The 24,975-nt window shown below is 40.3% G+C and overlaps 2 gene segments (V, D, J or C); both read left to right on the top strand.

Annotated features, from left to right (window-relative positions):
• The window catches only part of LOC120240454, a 499,568-nt gene that overhangs the window by 71,960 nt on the left and 402,633 nt on the right, over positions 1-24,975 (top strand).
• Positions 13,795-14,908, top strand: LOC120240463. The segment is given in 2 exon segments: positions 13,795-13,919; positions 14,082-14,908. Coding segments are annotated over 2 exon segments (414 nt in total).

Raw genomic sequence — 24,975 nt, 5'->3', positions numbered from 1 at the left:
GAGCCTGTCAGATCTTATCACAGACTAATTTACTAAACTTGGAAATTTTAAGTAAGAAATCTCCCTTTTATTTTTATTTTTTAATGTTTTTATTTTATTTTTGAGAGAAAGAGACAGAGTGGGAGTTGGGGAGGGGCAGAGAAAGAGGGAGACATAGAATCTTAAGCAGGCATCAGGCTCTGAGCCATCAGTACAGAGCCTGACTTGGGGCTCAAACTCACAGACCATGAGATCATGACCTGAGCTGAAGACAGATGCTTAACTGATTGAGCCATCCAGGTGCCCCAGGAATAAATCTCCTTCTAATTATTGCTTTGGTATTAAGTTTTAGGCTTGTCCTTAACCAGATATAATCATGAAGTCACAAGGAAAGACAAAACAATGTTTAAGATAGGCCAAATCTCCCAACTGGGTATCATAGCACATTCAAACTTGATCCAGCTATGGGGCACCTGGGTGCCTCAGTTGGTTACAGCATCCAACTCTTGATTTCAGCTCAGGTCATGATCTTGTGGGTTCGTGAATTGGAGCCCCACATCAGGCTCTGCACAGACACTGCAGATCTTGCTTGGGATTCTCTTTCTCCCTCTCTCTACCCCTCCCCTGCTCCCTCAACCTCTCTCTCAAAATAAATAACTTTAAAAATTAAAAAATCTTGATTCAGCCAGAAACCACATTTCAGAGGCTGCAGCTCTATGTAGCTGAGGAACCTTCCACCTCCACTGTCAGAAACACAGCAGGGCATTTCAAAAAGAGGGACATCTTGCTATCACGCTGCTCTCTAGGTTGCTGTGCCCGCAGCACATGGTCCCCTTTGCTTAGTTACAAATAATCACAAACCAAGGCATCAGCTACCTCTCAGCACTCAGAGATGAAATGCAACAGAGGGGTAGATGTCTCAACTAATTGTAAAGTCTCTTCCTTGCACCACTCATTGGTTAAGTTACTTTGACCTTAGAATCAAAGAACTGGCAATGTTTTAGAGACCTTGCATGTACTTTCTTTTCTAGTTATTTGCCTTTTGGTCCTTTTAGATTAATTAATCCATTAAGACAATGAAACCGAATAGAAGACTGACAGCTACATTCCACATGATCAGTAACAGTATACAAAACTTCAGCCACCATGTGGTGTTGACACGTCCTAAGTGTGTGAGAAACCTATAGATATCACAACTGGTAGGAGTGGATTATAGCACTGCATCACAGAGAGATCTAACATGCTTATCTTGACTTTATTTTACAAAACACACACACACACACACACACACACACACACACACACTCAGCCACAGATTTTATAAATGAGACCAAACACTCTAGATCAATGAAAAGAAAATATAACATCAGGACAATTCTAGGACACATGATCTAATAAGTACAGTTCTACTTATGGAAGCAATAAGACTGAATATCCTGATCCTTTTTAGAGTCTAATAAATAAAGCTCAATGTCAGATTTCAAAAGGATAATATTTTATTTCTGTTATAATTTCATAAAAATATGAATGAATGAATTCAGAATGTCAGAAAGACTGATTTTTTCATCATTTGATTTTGAAGGAGCTTTATTTATTATAAAAGTTAAGTAGAATGCTAGAACTCAGTAAGGAAGAAGAAAAAGAGATGCGCTCATTGCTTTGGATAGGATAGCCTTCCACTGAGAAAGCCAAAGATCTGTGAGGTCTTTTTTTTTTTTTTTTTAATCACTAGATTCTGGAAGGAGAAAAGTAAGTATAGGTTAAATTAACAGCTAGTAAGTAGATTGCAAGGAAGGTCCACAGCCCATAATAAATTCTATTTCCAATGGGCTCTTCCAGAATACTTCTCTGAAAATTATCAATGTACGTCAACTGGTTCAATCTTCATTTCCCCTCAGCTCAAAACTTCCAGGCTAATAGCTTTTTCCATGCCCCTTTTCAGGTATTACCTAACTTAAATATCAGGGGGAAAACCAGTAGACAAAGTAAAGGCTTGGAGTGAGCCAGACTCTTATTTGTGTGTGGGCCATATGGTCAATGAACATCAGAAACCCTATTTCCTGTTTGGAGGAGTAGCCTCAGATCCCAGGAACTATGTGTCTGTGTCACCAAGAACTCAGAGACACCGCTCTCTGCTTAAAGCAGAGCTAAACACATCTGTCCTGAGGAATGCAGGCCACATGCTGCTCTCCAGCCTGCTGAGAGAGCATGGCCTCTATCTACTCTGATGGGGAAGGCTCCAGAAAAGGATGTTAAGGATGAAAAGGCTCCATGCCAGCACATGGTACTTAATGGGCAGTTGAAGAAAAAAGGAAGATTGGAGACAAGCAAGCATAGTATGATTTCAGTTTGGTTTCTCTTTGGGTCTTGCATTAGTCTAATTCTTCACAATATTTTATTCACTACATCAGCTTTGTTTTCAGTTGTTTCCCTCAGGATCCAGTGTGGCCCAGAAAGTTGCTCATGTCCAGCCGGCCACATCCATGTGAGAGGCGCACCAGCCCCATTACCCTGACCTGTCTGTATGATGCAGTGCAGAGCATCTGCCATATTTTTTGGTGTACGCAGCCTCCCGGTGGAGAGATCACTCTTCTTGTTCATCAGAGTTCTTTTGGCCAGAACACAAAGAATGGTTGCTATTCTATAAACTTCCAGAAATCAGCTAAATCTATCAGCTTCCCCATTTCAACCTTCTAGCTGGAGGAGTCAGCAAAGTGTTTCTGTGCTCTCCAGGAGCAGTGTTTGAAGTGATAATAAAGCTGAACAGAAATCCCACAGCTCGATAGAAGACAGCCCCCCTGCTGCAGGAGCCAAGTTGAAATGCACACCTGCACTGCCCAGACAAGAAATGGTAGTGAGTGTGGTTGTTTAATCTGCAGTGTGGATCAGAAGGTTTAATTCTAAATTAAATCTTTTCCTATGTCATTTGGAAGCAGGTGTCCAGAGTAACTCTCTTCTAACACATCCTCAGTCTTGAGTTTTTGACCTAAAATCCATCATACAGAACATGCGCAGAGTCGCCTGAAGTTGAAAAAATGTGCCCCATGATGATTTAAAGGGGCAGTGTCAGTTAAAGATGCTCACATCGCAAATCTGGGTCTAGTTATCTGGAATCATCATGAAAATCATCTCCTAAGCCCTTTCTTTCTAGGCTCTGTGTCTGTAAGGGTACAATCGGAGATGTAGATCCACCATGAGTGGTGTAGAATCAGAGATTAATGATAAGGATCTGACCTCATGCAATTGCCTTAGCTGGTGGAGAAGGCTATGTAAAGCTATCGTCTTTGCATCTAGTATTGAGCCTGGATCTGCTGTAAATCAGCTGTGGTAACATTTGTGAAGGAAATGTGGATGTAAACAAAGGCATGGACAAACTGTGACTTGTAAGAACATACTAGAACTCATGAGGACAACAGGAACCCACAAAAACAAAGTAAAAGTTGCCTGTCTCTACCTCCTTCAATCTCAAAGTGGTGAGTGACCTTCAGGAGGAGAGGGTATCATTGGCCATCATGCTACATGCATACTTGGCCCAAGACAAAGGGAAGCCGAGGGGGGAGATGTGGTGGGAGGTGAAGGAGTCAAGAGCCAACAGTAAGATGAGCCAGTGGATGGGCAGCAGCCTGTGTGAGCTGCCCCAGCACTGGCAGAACATCAAAAAATATGGCTGCCTCATCACAACTCCTTTCCAAATCTTGCACAAATGTCTTTTGTGGAAAACCCTAACCCAGAACAATACAAGGAAGCAAACTCTGGGAAACATATTTCCGGATAGTTAAGTTGAGGCAGTACAAAGCTGCCACGGGACCCTCCTTGTCAGCTTGGCATCCGTATGTACCTCTTTTAATAACGCTTAACTTTCAAGTAAAGACAATAGCAAAATTATGCTCCCTGCTCATATGATGCAAGTACTCCTCATTCAACCAGAACCAAGGTAACCTTCTCCCGCAAAAAAGTGTATTCCTCTATTTTGGGGCGATGTTCTTTCCTCTTCTAGCTGAGTCACACTCTCCCATTGATATCCTGTAGCTTAACTACAGATACAATCATGTATAAGATAAATCTATAGTAGCACATATTACTATATGTAGGCAAATAGAAAGAGGAGTTGAAAAATGGTTAATATATAAAGATATGTATATCAAAACAAAAAATGAATTTTTGTAACTACTGTAGTCTTTGTTTCTGTACATGGTCACATGACGATAGCTGATATTTGTCACCATCTTTTCCATCACTCATCCCATAACCTTTTGGCACATAGCAAGCATCTCCTCTCACTGTTATACTTAACTTTCCATAAAATAAGCCCCTTATTCAGCAGCAATTTTATGTAGAATTCCATGAAGTTACAAAAAGAGTTCTGCAAGTCCACTACCCTGGCTTTGGCAGGAGCACTGCAGGCACTGAACGCAAATGCATATCCAGAATGTTTATTTAAGTGGAAAACTATCTTGCCTGTCCCCAGAGAAACTTGATACATTGTGTTCTGTGAAACATCCTTAAGAATGATACCTGTGGCTGGGTGCCTGGGTGGCTCCGTTGGTTCAGCATCTGACTCTTGATTTCGGCTCAGGTCATGATCTCATGGTCTGCAAGTTGAGTCCCTGTATGGGGCTCTGCGCTGACAGTTCAGAGCCTGCTTGGGATTCTCTCTCTCCCTTTCTCTCTGCCTCTCCCCTGATTGTCCCTCTATCTGTCTCAAAACAAATAAAAAATAAACTTAAAAAAAGAATGATACCTGATTTCTCATTAGAAGCAATAGAAGTTATCAAGAGAATTTTTTAAGTCCTTAAAGAAAACAAAACTTTTAAGTTAGATCCCTATGAACATGAAAGCATATTTTTTGGTTTCTTTATTTTTAAATTGAAGCATAGTTGTCATATAATATTATATTAGTGTCAGGTGTACACTATAGTTATTCAACAATTACATGCATTATGAGACACCGTGGCTCAGTGTAGTCACTATCTTTCGTCATATAAAGTTATTATAATATTATTTACTATATTCCTTATGCTGTACTTTTCTTCCCTGTGACCTATTTATTTTCTACCTGGAAGTTTGTACCTTTTAATCCTGCCTTTGTTAAAAATTACTGCTAAGAAGGTGGAAAATCAATGCACAGACTGGTGAATGATATTTGCGCTGCATATTTCTGAAAAAGGATTCAAACGCAAAATATATAAAAGCACATATAATTCAATAAGAATACAACAAATAAAAATGACAAAAACTCGAAGAGTCACTACAGAAATATATCAAATAGCTGACAAACATACAAAAAAGCCCTTAATGTTTTATTACTCATTAGGAAAATGAAAATATAACCTCACCTGTGTGTTTCATCTGCCCTGAGTGTATGAATGTAGCTAGAAGGAAATGACCCTAGTAGAATAGGAGAAAATAAAGATTATCTCTAGGGAAACAGACGACTGGGTGAATTTTTGAGAAACTTCCATCATTAAGCCCATGAGGAAAGAAGAAAAAGCAGTAACAGGTCACAGACTTGGACACTGAAGGAAAGGCAGGGTTTACTAGGAAAAAAGAAAGTTGATATTTATTGAGCTTATTATATGTCAGGCACTGCTGTATGCATTTAGATTCATTATCTAATTTAAACATTGCAAACTCTATGAAACAGGTTTTATTATTCCAATTTTATAATTTTTGTTTTAAAAAATGTTTATTTTTCAAGTATATTGTTGACATACAGGTTCCCAATTTTTATATTTGGGAAGTGAGACATAACTTTCCTAACTTTATTTTTATTACTTAAAAATTTTTTTTAATGTTCACTTATTTTTGAGAAAGAGGGAGACAGAGTGCAAGTGGGGGAAGGGCAGAGAGAGAGGGAGACACGGAATTCAAAGCAGGCTCCAGGCTCTGAACTTCAGCACAGAGCCTCACATGGGGCTCAAACTCATAAGAGTATGGGATGATGACCTGAGCTGAAGTCAGACGCTTAACTGACTGAGCCATCCAGATGCCCCACAACTTTCCCAAATTTAAAAGGATCTCTAACTTGTATTGTCAGCCAGCGTGCAGGGCTCCAACAGAATAAGGTTTGTAATATGGAGAAGCAATTGGCCCCAGAAGGCAATGGTTGGATATCTCAGCAATGGTAACATTCCTGAGATTTCAACTGGAACTCAAGAGAACTAGAAAAGAAGATGGTGAATCCAAGTACAAATTGTCCCAGGATCAATACACGAAGAAACCATCCACTAACCAGTTAACAGTGCTGAATGCTTAAACAAATCTCTTACACAGCAGTGTTCTGGGAAGACTAAGGGGTTACGGGGAAAGAAGAGATATTGTTCCTTAAATGTTCAAAACATGTTTCCACATCAAGGTACTTGCTGCTTGCCTTTGTCCTCTCTGCCTATAAAACTGCACTCCCTCCAAAATATCTGCACGGTGTGCCTCTGAATTTCCTTTACATCTTTATTCAAATGTCGCCACTCTGTGAATCTTTGATCTCTCTCTTTTTCTACCCTGAGAATCAGGCTCCCTCGTACTCCAAGTATCAAGAACAAGAGCAGTTCTTTGTCAAAGCACTGCCACCTGGTGTTCTGCTAAAACATTTTGTGCCACTGGTCTTCCTGTGCCCTCCAGTGATGCCAGACAGGTTAAACTATGGCAAAGACTCGTCCCAGTAGGAGCCACCATTGCTGGACCAAAGTCAGTAAACTTGCCATTGCAGTTGAGAAGATTCAAGAGAGCTGGCTGGTTTTTAACCTTTTGGCCAGCCAGATGTGAAAGTGATTGACCTCAGAATTATAAATATAATATGTGGGATGATTTAAGTTGGAGAATAGTAAGGTATCATGGAAATAAAGCTTGGCACTGTTACACAAGATGGCAAGTTTTTCCTCTGTTAAGTGACATTGTGTTCACTGTTCTGTCCTTTATTGTAGTATAGAAATATTCTGAGAAGTGGGAACAAGGCTCCATGATGTAAAAAAAAATAATTGCATTGTAGGGAACAGTGCTTGGTTTACTCTTTTCTTGTTATAATATGCCATCCAATCTATACCTGTTGAATGAATATACAACAGATAAAATTACAGATGATCCTTGAACCAAGGTGAAGTTTAGGGGCACCAACCCCTGCACCATTGAAAAATCTGTGTTTTTAAATTTTGACTCACCAAAAACTGCTAACAGCCTGCTTTGACCAGACACCTTACTGGTAACAGTTGATTAACATATATTTATATTAACATAGAATTATATGTATGTTCTATGCATCATATATTATATTCTTACAAAAGCATGGCAGAGAAAAGAAAATGTTATTAAGGAAACCATAAGGCCAAAACAATACACTTGCAGCACTGTACTGTATTTATCCATACCCTAAGTTTATGTGATCTGTTTACAAGGTAAGTGGTCTGCCAGGACCTACATCAGTATTGTCTTGTATGATACAAAACACTGTAGGTGCTATCTGTGTTGCTAACATTAGACATGGAAAATGAAAAGATAATGTGAAAGAGAAATTCATATTTATTTACAGTATAACAATTTATGCGTTGATGATGAAGCAGCAATATAATTGCCTTATGGTAGTTTAGTGTAACTGGTCTGATTGGTTCATGATCATGGCATAGAGCCTACGTGTATACCATGGTGTAATGATTATGATTCATAACCATTGATGTATAGCCTTGCCTCCACCCTGGTGAATGAATCGTTATAAAAATTTTAGGGCATAGAGTATTACTGTCATATTTATAACACAGTATTAGAAACATAGTTACATTTTAAAAAAACTGCTTATATCATACAGTTTCTCCAATAGAGAGAAGCATATTTTACGGTAGTGTGATTCTTTGAAAGCAAAGTGATAAAACAGTAAGAAAACGAATATATTTTTGAAAAAAGAAAACTAACACTTTGTTAATTTTAAATTCAATATGACTCCCCTTATGCCATATAAGGACAGGCTGTGAATGGCGTCATGTACAGTGAGTGTTCGTATGTGAGTGTTTTGATAAATTTTAACTTTTAGAATACATTGGTGTATATTTTATGGAAGTAAATGATAAAATGGTATCTATATATATTTTGTGCATTAATGACATACTTAACTTTTTCCTAATTTTTCTCATATTTCTAGGCTATCCAGTTTATCTGCAAGTTTTCCAAATTGCCACAAATCACCCTCGCAATTTCCAACATATTTATTGAAAAATAAACATTTATAAGTGGACCTGCATGGTTCAAACCTGTGTTGTCCAAGAGTCCGCTTTATGTCTAGAGCCCTTGCAATTCCAATACTAATCTCTATGTTATTTATCTAGAATCGTCAAGATTTCTACCCTCAAGGCACTTACAGTATGATTTTTTTTTAATTAATTTTCTTTAGCCTGGAATATTTTTGGACAAATTTATTATATTTTATTCATAAATAGTTCAGTATGCATTTTTTTTTTTACAAATAGTTTATTGTCAAATTAGTTTCTACATAACACTCAGTGCTCATCCCCAAAGTGCCCTCCTTCATGCCCCTCCCCCCCTCCCCCCCACATCCATCAGTCCTCAGTTTTTGTCAGCATTCAAGAGTCTCTCATGGTTTGCCTCTCTCCCTTTCCCCCACCATTTCCGCCCTTCTTCTCCCCCTTGTTCCTCCGTCAAGTTCCTCCTAATCCTCATATACGTGCAAACATATGATATTTGTCCTTCTCTGCCTGACTTATTTCGCTCAGCATAACCCCCTCAAGGTCCATCCATGTTGCTACACATGGCCAGATTTCATTGTTTCTCATTGCCATGTAGTATTCCATGGTATAGATAAACCATATCTTCTTTTTTTATTTTTTTATTTTTTTACAAATAGTTTATTGTCAAATTAGTTTCTACATAACACTCAGTGCTCATCCCCAAAGTGCCCTCCTCCATGCCCATCCCCCCCTCCCCCCCACATCCATCAGTCCTCAGTTTTTGTCAGCATTCAAGAGTCTCTCATGGTTTGCCTCTCTCCCTTTCCCCCACCATTTCCGCCCTTCTTCTCCCCCTTGTTCCTCCGTCAAGTTCCTCCTAATCCTCCTATACGTGCAAACATATGATATTTGTCCTTCTCTGCCTGACTTATTTCGCTCAGCATAACACCCTCAAGGTCCATCCATGTTGCTACACATGGCCAGATTTCATTGTTTCTCATTGCCATGTAGTATTCCATGGTATAGATAAACCACATCTTCTTGATCCATTCATCTGTTGATGGACACTTAGGCTCTTTCCATGTTTTAGCTATTGTGGAGAGTGCTGCTATGAACATTGGGGTCCATGTGCTCCTATGCCTCAGCATTTCTGTATCCCTTGGGTAAATTCCTAGCAGTGCTATTGCTGGGTCATAGGGGAGTTCTATTGTTAGTTTCCTGAGGAACCTCCACACTGTTTTCCAGAGGGGCTGTACCAGTTTACATTCCCACCAACAGTGTAGGAGGGTGCCCGTTTCTCCACATCCTCGCCAGCATCTAGAGTTCTCTGATTTGCTCCAGTATGATTTTTTTTAATGTTTATTTATTTGAGAGAGAGAGAGAAAGCACTCAAGTGGGGGACAGGCAGAGAGAGTGGGGACAGAGGATCTGAAGTGGGCTCCCCGCTGACAGCAGAGAGCTTGATGTGGGGCTTGAACCCCTAAACCACGAGATCATGACCTGAGCCAAAGTCAAACACTTAACCAACTGACTGAGCCACCCAGGTGGCCCAAGATGTGATTTAATTTATGCAAGCTATCTAGTGGTCAATAGGCTTGGCCTCTGTTTCAGGCAAAGTAGGTGGCTAAAAATGTCAGATCCTGCCCTATGAGTTACAGAAATGCTCCCTTTGTCGGAGGCGCAGCTTTCTTGTTGAGGACCATCCCCCTCCAACGTGTGAGTGAACTTATCAGTGGATCAGTATTCTCGGCAGATACAAATTTCACATCAAGTGGGCTTTCTGAGTGGTGAGGACAGACTCTCACTATCACTGAGGCATCTGAATGCCGTGATCTGAAGAAAAACAGGAGGTAGACTTGGAATGGCTGTTGTTTTTCTCACAGCCCGTCCCTAGCCCTTGCACTTCTGACCCAGGGGATAGTTCCAGGATTTCTGTCATGAACCATAACCACATCTCTTTTCTTAGAGAGGAGAACTGTAAGTTAACCATTGAGATGTCTTTGCAGCCTATTTCACTTTCAGAATATGATTTGAATATGCGGAAGACTCTCTCTAGTATTAGCCACTAAATGATGCTGTTTCCTCGCTTATTTTAATTGTTCACAGGCAGGGGTTTGAAGCCAATTTATACCACCGATTTCCCAGAGGCAGATATATGTTCTGAATAATCTTAATTCGTGCAATCTTGTACTATTAAATTTTTTCTGGACATATCTTATTTCTCCAACTATAGTTTGATCTCACAGAAAATGGAGAAGGTTGTTTTTGTAATTTTCAAAGCTCAGAGGGGAATTCTAGGCACAAAAATCACTCTGTAAGCAAATATGTGTATGTTAAGTGAAACTAACATTATATCTAGACTATGACACAGGCTAGATAGACCATAATTATTATTTACTTTTTACAAGAGCTTTATTGAGGGGTACATGCACCCTGATGTTTATTTTTTTAGAACAGTTGTTCTTTTTTATCCTGAGGCAAAATTAACATAAAACAAACTGCAATTAATTAAAGCATACGATTTGATACGGTCTGACACCACCTCCTCCACCCCCTCCATGAAATCATCATCACAGTCAAAACTGTGAACATATCCAACATCACCAAATCTTCCTTGAGCCTCTCTTGCAAACCCTCCCTTCGGCCTGGTCTCCTCCCATCCCCTCCCCAGGTCACCACAGACTGTTTTTTTTTTTTTTTTAATTACTTTAGATTCATTTGCATCTTTTAGAATTTTATAAATAGAACCATACGGTGTATACTCTTTTACGTCTGCTTTCTCTCACTTAGCATAATTGTTTTGAGGTTTATCCATGTTTTAGCATGTATCAATAGTTCATTCCTTTGTAATGTTAAATAGTATTCCATTGTATGACTATACCACAATTTGTTTATCCATTCATCTCTCGATGGACACTTTGGTTGTTTCCAGTTTTTCGCTACTACAAATAAAGCTGCTATAGGACTATTGTACATAAGCCTTTAAAATGTTTTTCTTGTTTTATTATTTATTTTTATTTTATTTTATTTTAATATTTATTTATTTTTGAAGGTAAGAGAGAGAGACAGAGCACAAGTGGGGAGAGGGGCAGAGAGAGAAGGAGACACAGAATCCCAAGCAGGCTCCAGGCTCTGAGCTGTCAGCACAGAGCTCACCACGGGGCTCTAACTCACGAACCGTGAGATCATGACCTGAGCTGAAGTTGGATGCTTAACCAACTGAGCCACCCAGGTGCCCTTATTTTTATTTTTTAATTTACATCCAAGCTAGTTAGCATATAGTGCATTAATGATTTTAGGAGTAGAATCTAGTGATTAATCCCCTAGGTAGAGCACCCAGTGCTCATCCCAACAAGTGTCTTCCTTAATGCCCCTTATGAATTTAGCCCATCCCCCTACCCATATCCCCTCCAGCATCCCTCTGTTTGTTTTCTATATTTAAGAGTCTCTTATGTTTTGTCCCCTTCCCTGTTTTTATATTATTTTTGCTTCCCTTCCCCATGTTAATCTGTTTTGTATCATCTTAAATTCAATATGTGAGTGAAGTCATATGACATTTGTCTCTGATAGACAAATTTCACTTAGCATCATACACTCTAGTTCCATCCATGTTGTTGCAAATGGCAAGAATTCATTCTTTTTGATTGACAAGTAATTCTTTTTTGTATATACCACCTCTTTATCCATTCATTCGTCAATGGACATTTGGGTTCTTTTTATACTTTGGTTATTGTTCATAGCACTGCTATAAATGTGGGCATGCATCCCAATGTTTATAGCAACACTATCAACACAAACACACACACACACACACACACACACACTATGGAATACTACTTGGTGATGAAAAAGAATGAAATCTTGCCATTTGCAACAATGTGGATGGAACTGGAGGGTATTATGCTAAGCCAAATAAGTCACTCAGAGAAAGAAAGGTATATGATTTCACTCATGAGTGGAATTTGAGAAACTTACCAGATGATCATAGGGGAAGGGAAGGAAAAATAAGATAAAAACAGAGAGGCAAGCAAATCATAAGAGACTCAACTACAGAGAACAAACTGAGGGTTGATGGGGGTGGGGTAAATGGGTGATGGGCATTAAGGAGAGCACTTGTTGGGATGGGCACCGGGTAGTCTATGTAAAAGATGAATCACTGTGTTCTACTCCTGAGGCGAAGACTATACTGTATGTTAACTAACTTGAGAATTAAAAAAAAAGAAGCATCACAGAAAATATTTTTAAAGACAGCATTATTGAAGTATAATTTACATTTCATAAAAGTCATCCATTTTGAATTTACAGTTCAATGACTTTTAGCAAATTAACTGAATTATGAAACCACTATAATAGTCTGTTTTTAAACATTTTATCACCCCAAAAAGATTTTTCATGCTTAATTACATTTAATCCCTATTTACACCCCTGGCCCCAGTCAACCACTCATCTGTTTTATCCCTGTATAGGTTCATTTGCTGAACATTTATATAAATGGAGCAATTCAAGATGTTAGCTCTTGTATCTGGTTTCTTTTCCTTAATGTATTTTTTAGATTTATCTATGTTATATTGTATATTAGTATTTAACTCCTTTTTATTGTTGAATAGTATTCCATTGATGAATATGCCTCCTTCTATTTATCCATTTACCAGCTGATGGACATTTGGATTGTTCCCTTGTTTTTGACTATTAGGAAAAGTAATTGCGAAATAGACTCCCATTATTTATAGAACATATATTCTCTAACATTTAAATTATTTACTGAGCATCACTAATGTAGGTAGCATGACAGATTCCAAACATCATAAACTCCAGAACCAGATAGATATGTTTTAATTCTTATGATTCTGCCTACCAGATGTTTGACCTTGAGTTAATTACAGAATTCCCTTGAACTTTAGTTTTCTTGTTTGTACATTGGGAATAATAATATTTCTTCTTCTTTTTTTTTTTTTTACATATAGTTTATTGTCAAGTTGGTTTCCACATAACACCCAGTGCTCATCCCCACAAGTGCCCTCCTTACATGACTTTTGTGTTAAAATAATATACATAAAACAAAAGACAGTTTAGCACATCGTATGTATGCACATTTACAATTTGGGGTGATCTGTAAGTTATAAAATTTTTTTTGAAGAGTGCCTGGGTAGCTTAGTCTGTTGAGCCTCAGACTCTCGATTTTGGCTTAGATCATGATCCCAGGATGGTGGGATCGAGTCCCACTGAGCATGGATCCTGCTTGGGATTCTCTCTCTCTCTCTCTCTCTCTCTCCCTCCCTCTGCCCCCTACCCCACTTGTGCTCTTTCTCTAAAATAAAATAATAAAATAAATACATTTTCTGAAGATTCACAGAAAGATTTCTAGCCAAAGTGCTTTCCCTATCCCAGATTGCCATGGCACCTGTAACTCTCTCTGAAGCTTAATAATGGCGGTCTATGTTTAAACAGCCACCTTCTCAAAGGTTGCCCACTCTCTTCGTGTTAAAACACATGGGGGCTTTCCCCAATGTTTGTGAAGCAGGCATCAAGAAAACAGTGTTTGATCTCTCCTTTTGAAAGACAGGAAACTGAATCTAGGGCAGAGTTGGTGGGTGTGTTTCTAGGACATTTATATGAACTTGTCTGTGATTGGCTGGGCAACCAGATGCAAAATCCTGTTTTCTGAAACAGATGTAGGCTGTGGAACATTCCTCTGCTGAGATCCTGGGGTAGGATCAATGGAGAAGAGTCCTTTGGCAGTCTCTTTGCTAATCCTGTGGCTTCATCTTGGCCGTAAGTCCTTGGGTTGCCAAAGACATTCTGAACAGTCGTGGGTGGTGATGGAGAAGGGGGAAAGAGTGGTCTGGCACCTCTAGGTTTTGCTTGGGAATGTGCAAAGAAAATGGAAACTGTAGAGAGACCAATATCTATGTCTGACCCTGTCTTTCTCAACAGGAGCGGGCAGCGTATTGAATGTGGAACAGTATCCCCTGTTGCTTCATGTTCAGGAAGGAGAAAACACTAATTTCACCTGCCGTTTTCCTACCAGCAATTTTTATGCCTTACAGTGGTACAGATGGGAATCTGCAAAAAGCCCTGAGCTCCTGTTTACAATTACTTTAAATGGGGATGAAAAGGAGGAAGGACGAGTAAAAGTCACTCTTGATACTAAGAAGGGTTCTAGCTCCTTGTACTTCAAAGGATCCCAGCTGGAAGATGCAGCCATGTACCTCTGTGCCTGGACACAGTGCTCTTCAGGCACCTGCAGCCCATACCCAAACCCGTGGCTGGTGCTGCTCTGGTGTCAGCGTTGACAAGTGCCATGTGCAGGGTGGAAAAGGCAAACTCATTGAACTACAGTGTTTTTCAATAATCAGGGGAAAGTGCAGACAGACAAACAAACCTTCTAGTCACTGTAGCTCCCTCAATTAACTGGATTATTCCTAAGCACCACTAACCTCAACTCCCACCAACATATTAGCTGTGTCACCAAGTTGAGTCAGACCCCTTGCTTCCTCTTTTGGCATAACCGATTGCAGAGGAACTAGATGGTTACTCCAGCCTACCTAAAATAATCTGGTTAAACTGGGATAACATTTACTCCTCACTGTTGTTACATCCTAAAAGCTGGTCATTCAGTCATATCTCTTCACATGCATGAGTGGAACATGTGAACATGGCCTCTTCTCATATCTGGCATGGAGCTCTGCACGCACCATATCAGAACGGGGTTTGGGGATTGGGGTCTGGGTTCAGTTCAACCTACCCCCTACGTGAACATCTGGATTTCATTTCTTCTCATACATGGATATTTGCACCTTTTAAAATCTCTTTCGAGACCTGCAAAGAGCACTGATAAGGGAAGCTCACTACTATGTTCGGTCTATCCTCCAGTTTATACTGGGATTGCTATATTGAATAAATAACTGAACTCCATGAGGATCTATGTTTCTTCCTTTGTCATTTCCTGGCATATGAGGGGAGTAGAGTATCTGGTGCTGCGCTCATTTTGCAGATTTCCAAACAATCCACTAGTTTAATAACCCATTGGTACTCTAGAGGCCTCTCAATCTGGAGCTTTGTGGGGTTTTGTTAACATGAATTAACTCATTTGTGAGCCTCTTCATCTCATAGCTTGTCAGCCTTCTCCCGACATCTACATTAATGACTGCTTATCCAGCTCTGGTTGCTTCTTAAATTGTGCTGCTATGGCTCTCTTTGTCTCTTTCTTTTTGTAGATTTTTTAGTTTTTGAAATCTTACTACTGTCATTATCACATGACAAAAAAAATACTGCATATTTTGGAAACAGTATTGGATTCCAGACCAATCCCTCAGATTGGACCCTTATTAAGAGACACACAGATGGAAAGATTGTTTTTCCAAAAATCATTCATAAGGTAGTAATACATCTATCTGACCATCAGACTGGGAGCAGCTGAGTCTGTTACGTTATTGGAATGTATGTAGAATGGGAGGGGCCTAGCACAGGACTGAGTGAGGAGAAAGTACCATTCATTGCCCACTAGCGTTGGTAGAGTGAAATCACACAAGAGAAGAGCAACCAATGTTCTAGCGGCTGGTCACCTCCCCAGATTGGCTCTCCATCAGTACTGTCATAAAGATCAATGGTAGAAATTCCTAATATTTTCAGTAACAATCGTGTGGTTTTAGCTACCTCTGAATTGGTAGAAACAAAAGGCACGGGAAATAGTCAAGGACAAAATGTGGTTCGTTTGCATACTACTGCAGCACAATGCTCACAGAATTTTTCATGTAACAGAACATAGAGAAATGGGCTACATCTGAAGAGCACTTCTGGACAGAATCCCGCCGGAAACTGGTCCATGACTCCAGACTCCCTGGGCCCCTTGCTTGTTTGGATGTGAGGGGACAAAGCCCTTTCCACATACGTGATCAATTCCTGGACTCAGCGGCACCTCACTTGAAAAATCTACTGTTAAAAGCAGAGGGGGGGCGCCTGGGTGGCTTAGTCGGTTAAGCGTCCGACTTTCGCTTAGGTCATGATCTCGCGGTTCATGGGTTCAAGCCCCGCGTCAGGCTCTGTGCTGACTGCCAGCTCAGAGCTGGAGCCTATTTCAGAGTCTGTGACTCCCTCTCTCTCTCTGACCCTCCCCTGCTCACGCTGTCTCTCTCTCTCTCTCTCCTAGAAAGAAATAAAACATTTAAAAAAAATTAAAAAAAAAAAAGCAGAGGGAAGATGTAAATCTGGAATGCAGACTCTTTACAAAAAAAAAAAAAAAAAAACTATACCTTTACAAAAGTGTAACCAAGGAAATAGTAACCACAATTCTCAGTCTCTGGATTCTAAAACTGATCTGAAATTGAAAACGGTCTGTTAAATTTTGATTATTCACAGAGATACGGGCATGCGTTTGTAAATAGCTCCGCAGTTTTGGGGTGGGGGTTGTTTGTGTTTTAGAGTTTAGTAGATGGAATGAGAAGAGTAAGTGAAGTATAAAAATCGCATTGAACAAGATAGTCTTACGTCTTCCTGTTTATTGTAGGGCCCCGGTGTGAGCAATCCGCCACCTGCTCCTGTGCCGTGGAGGCCCAGGGCTCACATCACACCCGAGCGTCGTCACCATGTCTCCTGTGCCGGAGCGGGAGCGCGAGAGTCATATTTAAAAAGAAGTTTGGTGAAAAAGGCAGATGTTCCAGGTCGAACTGTTAGAAACCATCAGAATGCCGACAGAGGGAAGACACATTGTAATTCTTGCCAATTTCTCCCAAGTCCTCAACAAGATTCCTCAAAGGACTTCAGTGCTGTCGTTGTTCGCTGCGTTATCAACCACCCCAAAACGCAACGGTTTTAAACAGCTACCATTTTACTATCTCATGATACTTCTGCTCCAGGTGACGTCTGGGGGCTCGACTGAACCGGCACACAGCCAAACTGCTCACTTAAATGTCTGGAGCCTTAGTGAGGATGCCTGGAAGGCTGGACGCAGCTGGAACACCGGGATCGCGGGGTTCGTCTCTCGTGTGCTGTATTCTCAGACTGTCCCTTCCCACGTGACGTCTCTACGTGGGCTTTCGAGAAGGGAAGCTGTATATTATATCTTATGTGGTGGCTCAGGGCTTTTAAAATCACAGAAGTGGCGGCGTGCCTGTGTGGCTCAGTCGGTGAAGGCAGGTCATGATCTCACGGGTTCATGAGTTCAAGTCCTACATTGGGTGAGCTTGAGCTTGGCTTCGGGTAAAAACAAAAGTTTTCTCTCTCTCTCTCTCTTTCTCTCTCAAAAATAAAAACAAAAGCAAAAAACCCAAACCAAAAAAACAACAGTGTATAAGGAATCGGTTATAAAATCAGCAAGTTTTGAGTCTGACCACCAGGAGGTGGTATCTTGCAATCATAGACCCTCTTCTGAAGGTGGCTGAGAAAAAGAGTCTGATTGGCTACCTGAAATTGCAGTCCCTTCTTTCCCTTTTCTTTCCTAAAGGCAGTGTATTGGTAGACTACATTTCTTTGGGTCTGGGAGACACTTGTAACAAGGGAAACGCCTTTCGGGGCAACCAGATGCAGCCATTCTTTCTGAAGAGGAAGAGGGAAATGTTACTTACAGTACCACTGTTGATCTTATGGATGCACATATCACGTGAGTTTGAGATTTCCCTGATTGCTTCCAGAGAACCCAACATAGCCGCATACCATCTTCAGGCATCTGCAGGAATGAGATTTTCTGATTGAGAGCCAAAAAATTGGGAGAGGGGAAACTAAAAAAGAAGAAAGTTAGAGGGACTTGGGGAGGGAGACATGGAAAGAAGGAGAAAATTAGACAAGAAGAGCGAGAGACCATTGCAGTTCAGAGAATAGCGATCTAATCACATTTTCTATTATGCCTCCCATTGTTTGTTTGTTTTAACAGAAGTGAATGGACAAGACATAAAGCAAATTCCTCAATCCCTGCTTCTACAAGAAGGAGACAACTTCACCACTTACTGCAATTCCTCAAGGACTTTAAACAGCATACAGTGGTATAAGCAGAGGCCGGGGGGCAGTCCTGTCCTCTTGATCTCCTTAATTAAGAGTGGAGCTGTGAAGCAGAAAAAACTGACAGCTTGGTTTGGAGAGACTAAGAAGGACAGTTCCCTGCACGTGGTGGCCACCCAGACTGCAGATGCAGGAACCTACTTCTGCACAGAGGCACAGTGCTCTCAAAGCACCTGCGACCTGTCTCCAAACCTTACTGTGGAGCTCTAGGGGCAGCCCCTTCTTACCTCTCCTTAGGACAGGAGTCAGAGAAAGCTGAAGTTGCAATGTCTGTGTAAAGTTAAATGTTAAATAATTTTTTAAAAAATCTCCAGACTCAGATGGCCTAATCGTGAGAGCTATGGTAAAAATTTGAAGAACTGGCATGAATTTTACACAATTTCTTCCAGAAAATAGAAAGTAATTGCTAACTCCTTTTATGAACCTAGTGCTACTCCATTACCAAAATCAGACAAAGAGCATACAAAAACTGCAGAGAAATGTCCCTCATGAATGAATGCAGGCACAAAGTTTCACAAAATATTAGTAAGCAGATTTATCAATATATAAAAGAATAATACCAAATGCAAATGGAATTTTTCCAGGGATGCAAGGCTGCTTTAATATTTGGAAATTAATTGGTGGAATCCACCCTCTTAACAGGCTAATAAAGAAAATCACATGATCATGTTAATCTATGCAGAAAATAATTTTGCCAAAAGTCAACACCCATCCATGCTAAAAATTCTGAGAAACATAAGAGTAGGGGGGAACTTCCTCGACAGCTGATAGTATGCTTGCCAGTAAAATGCTATATACCTTTGCCCTAAGATCAAGAAAAAGGCAAGGATACTCACTCCCATCAATTTCATTTGCCATATGCTAGATGTCCTAGCCAGTGCAATAAAGTAAGGAAAGGTAAAGACAATCATATAGATCAGAAAGGAAGTAAAACTTCCACTATTTGTAGATAACATGATTGTCTATGTAGAAAATCCCAAAGTACATACCAAAAAATATATTTTAAAAAATCCTAAAACTATTCAATGGGTTCAGCAAGGTCATAGGATACAAGATAAACATACAAAAATCAAATGAATTTTTTTTATTTTTAATGTTTATTTAATTTTTGAGAGAGAGAGAGAGAGAGAGACAGTATGAGCAGGGGAGGGGCAGAGAGGGAGGGAGACACAGAATCCAAAGCAGGGTCTAGGCTCTGAACTGTCAGCACAGAGCCTGACATGGGGCTCGAACTCATGAACTGTGAGATCATGACCTGAGCCAAAGTTGGTAGCTTAACCAACTGGGCCAACCAGGCGCCCCGTGAAATGAATTAGCAGTATTGTGTAGACACAGACGAACTGTGAGATCACTGTTTCTTGGTCCTTTATCTTATTTTTAAATGTTTTATTTATTTCTGAGAGACAGAGAGAGACAGCATGAGCAGGGGAGGGTCAGAAAGAGAGGGAGACACAGAATCTGAAACAGGCTCCAGGCCCTGAGCTAGCTGTCAGCACAGAGCCCGATGCGGGGCTCAAACCCACGAGCCCTGAGATCATGACTTGACCTGAAGTCTGACGCCCAACCGACTGAGCCACCCAAGCACCCCCTCCCTCTTGACCCTTTATTTTATTCTCATACCAGCTGACCATTCTTTCTTAATTACTAAGGACTTCATATAAGTTTTGAAATCTGGAAATGCAAGTCAAATTTCTCGCTCTTTTTTTTCCTTTCCAAAGTTTATTCTAGATCTTTGGGTTTCCATGTAAGTGTTAGAATTACCTTCTCAACTTCTACCACAAAAGGTTCCTGGTAATTTGATTGGGATTGTGTTGAATTTATGAGTAACTGTGGGACAATTGATGTCTTAACATGGAGCCTTCAGATTTTGATGATATCCTCTTTATTAGATAGATTATCTCTAATTCTCTTTATTAATGGGCTGTAGTTTTTATTCTAGGGGATACGCAAATCTTCATTAATTTGATTCCCAGGTATTTGATAAATGGCATTTTAACTTGAGTTTCCAACACTTTTAGCTGGAATCCAGAAATAATTGATTTTTGTATTTAATGACTGTCTTTAATTCACCTCCTAGTCTTAGTTTATATTGTTCATAGATTCTTTTGTATTTTCTACACACACAAATGTATCATCTATGCATAAAACTGGTTTTCCTTCTCCCTTTCCAAACTTTATACATTTTATCTCCTTTTCCTGACTTGTTGCCAGGGTCTCCTATATGATAGTAAATAGGAGTAGTGACAGTGTATCTCTGTCTGGTTCCTGATATTAAGGAGAATAATATTGACTTTGGGCATTTTCATAGATACCATTTATCAGATTCAGAAATGTCTTTGTTAGGACATCCAGATGGCCAACAGACACACGAAACGATGCTCAGCATCCCTCCTCATCAGGGAAATACAAATCAAAACCACACTGAGATACCACCTCATGCCAGTCACAGTGGCTAAAATGAGCAAATCAGAGAACTCTAGATGCTGGCGAGGATGTGGAGAAACGGGCACCCTCCTACACTGTTGGTGGGAATGTAAACTGGTACAGCCCCTCTGGAAAACAGTGTGGAGGTTCCTCAGGAAACTAACAATAGAACTCCCCTATGACCCAGCAATAGCACTGCTAGGAATTTACCCAAGGGATACAGAAATGCTGAGGCATAGGAGCACATGTACCCCAATGTTCATAGCAGCACTCTCCACAATAGCTAAAACATGGAAAGAGCCTAAGTGTCCATCCACAGATGAATGGATCAAGAAGATGTGGTTTATCTATACCATGGAATACTACATGGCAATGAGAAACAATGAAATCTGGCCATGTGTAGCAACATGGATGGACCTTGAGGGTGTTATGCTGAGCGAAATAAGTCAGGCAGAGAAGGACAAATATCATATGTTTGCATGTATAGGAGGATTAGGAGGAACTTAACTGAGGAACAAGGGGGAGAAGAAGGGGGGAAATGGTGGGGGAAAGGGAGAGAGGGAAACCATGAGAGACTCTTGAATGCTGACAAAAACTGAGGACTGATGGATGTGGGGGGAGGGGGGATGAGCACTGGGTGTTATGTGGAAACTAATTTGACAATAAACTATTTGTAAAAGAAAAAGAAAGAAAAGAAAAGAAATGTCTCTGTTAATTCCGGATTGTTGAGGGTATTTGTTGTGCAAAGGTGTTAGCCTTTATCAAATTACATTGCTTTTTTGAAAGCAAAGCAAATGAAGTACACTACTTACCAGTAATTTACACAATATATTTACTTACAATATATTTACACTTTCTCATGTGTGTATTATACTCCAATAAAAATTTTAAAATGCTACGATGGCTTCATATTTATTCTAAGGTGATATGTGAACTAAAGTAAAATTTCAGATGTTTTTGGTCTAGTTTTCCTTTTTGGTGCCTGGAATATTTGAGTAAGAACACATTTGTTAATCAGACATAACTTCAGACCATTGGTAAGCTCTGGCCCTCTAAATTATTTTTAGTATTTATTTACTTTTGAGAAAGAGACAGAGTGCGAGCAGGGTAGGGACAATGGGAGAGGGAGACACAAAACCCAAAGCAGGCTCCAAGCTCTGAGCTGCCAACACAGAGCCTGACGCGGGGCTCGAATCCACGAACCACGAGTTCATGACCTGAGCTGAATTCAGAGGCTCAACCTACTGAGCCACCCAGGTGCCCCTCTGGCCCTCTATTAAAAGCCCATGAGATGAGAAATGCAACAATGGCTCTTTCCTCTATCTGAATTATAAATGCAGGACTTTTGATTCTTGATATATAGTACCAAGGAGCCTAGAGGTTAGTTAGAAAAAGTAGAAAAATCTGTTGAATAAGAATGGTTGATAAATCTCACAGGATGCTTAAATCTTCTTGATCAGAACAGAGTATGTGCTGACCCCAATCTGCGAAAGTCTGGCAAAGCTATATGTTTCTATCTAGGAGTCTTGCTAACTAAAAGAGCATCAGGATTCTATTAGTAAGGATGAAGAAGTAAGTTTACTATCTGTTGGAGATAAGCAATACCTGTGGTAACCTCAAAGAGCTCCCATGGCATTGTGGCCTACTCTGTGGTCAATACGATTTGTTAGGCCACATCTTTGCCATAATTACCAGTACCTTAGAATCTAGCACACGGTTCCAGTTTGTTGTGACAGTGTATGAGGGAGTTCAGCCCGTCTTTGGATGTGGCAGGTTGTTGAAATGAAAGAGAGAAGAATATGTCGCTTGATAGCATCTATAAGAGCACTCTAGGGGCACCTGGGTGGCTCAGTCGGTTAAGCTGTGCTGACAACTAGCTCAGAGCCTGGAGCTTGCTTCGGATTCTCTCTCTCTCTCTCTCTCTCTGTCCCTCCCCTGCTCACACTGTGTCTCTCTCTCAGAAATAAGTAAATAAATAAAACATTAAAAAAAGAGAGAGAGCTTTGGAATTATTGTCTTTAGACTTTGTGTTAAATAAGGAAGAAAGGAAAGATAAGAGAGAAATAATGTTGAGAAGAAAGTAGAGGAGTCAGATGCTTAATACCAACAGGAATAGACAGGAAAGAAAGAAGATTCACAGTCAACTGGAAGAGACATCTCAAAGGCTCCCAGCACATTACAGCTTATATTGCAGAGGTCCGAGCAATTGTTTATAAGCAATGAGTGTTGTGATAGTGAACTTTGGGGATTGTGCTTCAGTTGTGCCCTCTGCCATGTGGGTTTTGAATGTGAGGTAGAAATACTCTCTTCTAGTGCTTCTATCCATAAACAGAAGCAGATGCAGATTTAGAGTGTGATGAAATGCATTGTATGAGAGCTTTTTCACCTAGATAGCCCACTTTACTATTTTTGACACCTGCTGAGACTTGAGCACCAGCTAATCTTATTCTGTCCTCATTTCTCTGTACGTGGATCCCTCACAAGCACGTTCAGTCCTCCCTGTGATGGACTCCTTCCAGAGAGGAATGATTCCTCAAGAAATTTGACCCTGTCTTATTTTCTAAACTGACCTAACTGCTTCTTACCTTCCCATGAAAATCTTTCCACAGTGGCCTCTAAATCCCCCTTCTGACGCAAACAGACATTCAGTGACCCCTGTAAAAAACCAAACAAACAAAAAAGTCTTTTCACATGACTTCACCAAGTGTGACCCTTTCTCTTGTGGTTACTCCTTATTCACTCTCATCTAAAACATCTCAGATTTAGAGATAACAGAGATCTCTTCACCACCACCCCCAGAACCCAGGCCATTGTATTTTGCCCTACTTTCTCTACTTCTTTTTTTGTTTAAGCTTATTTATTTATTTTGAGAGAGAGCGTGAGTGGGAATTAGCAGAGAGGGGGGACAGAGGATCCGTGCTGATGGCAGAGAGCCCCATGCAGGGCTCGAATTCACGAACAGTGAGATCACCACCTGGGCCGAAGTCAGACCCTAAATCAACTGAGTCACCCAGGTGCCCCTCCCCACTTCTTTTTCCACTAGCATCTTTATAAACACCAGATACTCTTCCTCATATATTGAAGACTATAACACAGGAGGATTCCAGTGTAGTCTAAATTACCACATGACTTAAGGGTCCACATGGACAATTCAGAGAGAAAGCCTGAACTTATCAGTTAATTAATTCCCAAGGTCACACTCTAGACATATCCCATGATAATTCTCTAGTTAGATGCTGCTCCATGAGTGAAATCTTACGTCGTGTCTAAAACCGCACATACCTAGATTCAGTCACTTCTACTGTGCTTGTTTTCTGACTGTATATGACTGGTCAAATTCCTTTACCACCATATTATTTCTTAGAGGCTTCCTGGTTTTTGTTTTCTTATCTATGACACCTCGATCCCATGGCCCTATTTCAATCACCCCTTAGTCATTAACCTCATTGTTCTTGTTGCCCCAATTTTGTGTCTTATCAGTGGACTCATTAATTTCTAATTATAGATTAGTATCTTATAATGTATACTTTGACAAGCAGATTTCAAGATGATCACACAAGTGTGTAAACTGGTGTCATTGAAACATGCTGTATCTTCAATACTAACTAGGCCCCCAGTGTTGCTGGGAAAGTATTCTTTTACTCTATAATCATCTCCCACTGTAATTTCCTACAGAGACTATTTCAAAACTTCTCACACTCCTCAGATTTCCTAACCCAGAACCTCCTCCAGTCACTCTTTAGAGAGGCACTTAATTTTTATTTATAAGAACAGAAAGGGGCCCCTGGGTGGCTCAGTCGGTTCAGCATCTGACTTTGGCTCAGGTCATGATCTCACCGTTCATGAGTTTGAGACCCATATCAGGCTCTGCTCTGACAATGCAGAGCCTGCATGGGATTCTCTCTCTCCCTCTCTGCATCCCTCCCCAACTCACGCTCACTCTCAAATAAATAAATAAGCTTTAAAAAAGGAACAAAAAGATTCCATCGGAAGTAAACAGATGTTTCAACTTTCTGCCTTCACACTCTAAAAAATTGCTGAAGTCTAAACCAACCCTGTCTACCTTCATTCCAAAAAGGCTGGAAATAAATGTTTCCCCTGTTATCAAAACTTGGTCCTTCTACCTGTGGTCCATATTGCAATGTTATCTGTCTCCTCAGGATTTTGATCCATTGCCTTTAGGCCCTTTCCAAAAGTATGTAAATATATCTTAATCTTTAGAATCCCTACCTCATCCTTCAACATCTTCAACTCAACATCCTCAACTGGTTCACACCATGTCTCTTTCTTATCCTTCAGAGTTCAACCTCTGGAAAGCAATTTCTAGATTCAAATTTCCTTTTTCTTTGTTTCTTCTCCACGCCTCAGCTCACTGCAGTGTAGCTTCTGCTGAAAAGACTCAAAGCATGAT

Source organism: Hyaena hyaena, unplaced genomic scaffold (assembly GCF_003009895.1).
Source record: "Hyaena hyaena isolate Hyena2069 unplaced genomic scaffold, ASM300989v1 scaffold_256, whole genome shotgun sequence".
In the NCBI taxonomy this organism is placed as follows: Eukaryota; Metazoa; Chordata; class Mammalia; order Carnivora; family Hyaenidae; genus Hyaena; species Hyaena hyaena.
The sequence above is the reverse complement of the archived record's forward strand: the minus strand, read 5'-3'. Positions and strand labels throughout refer to the sequence as shown.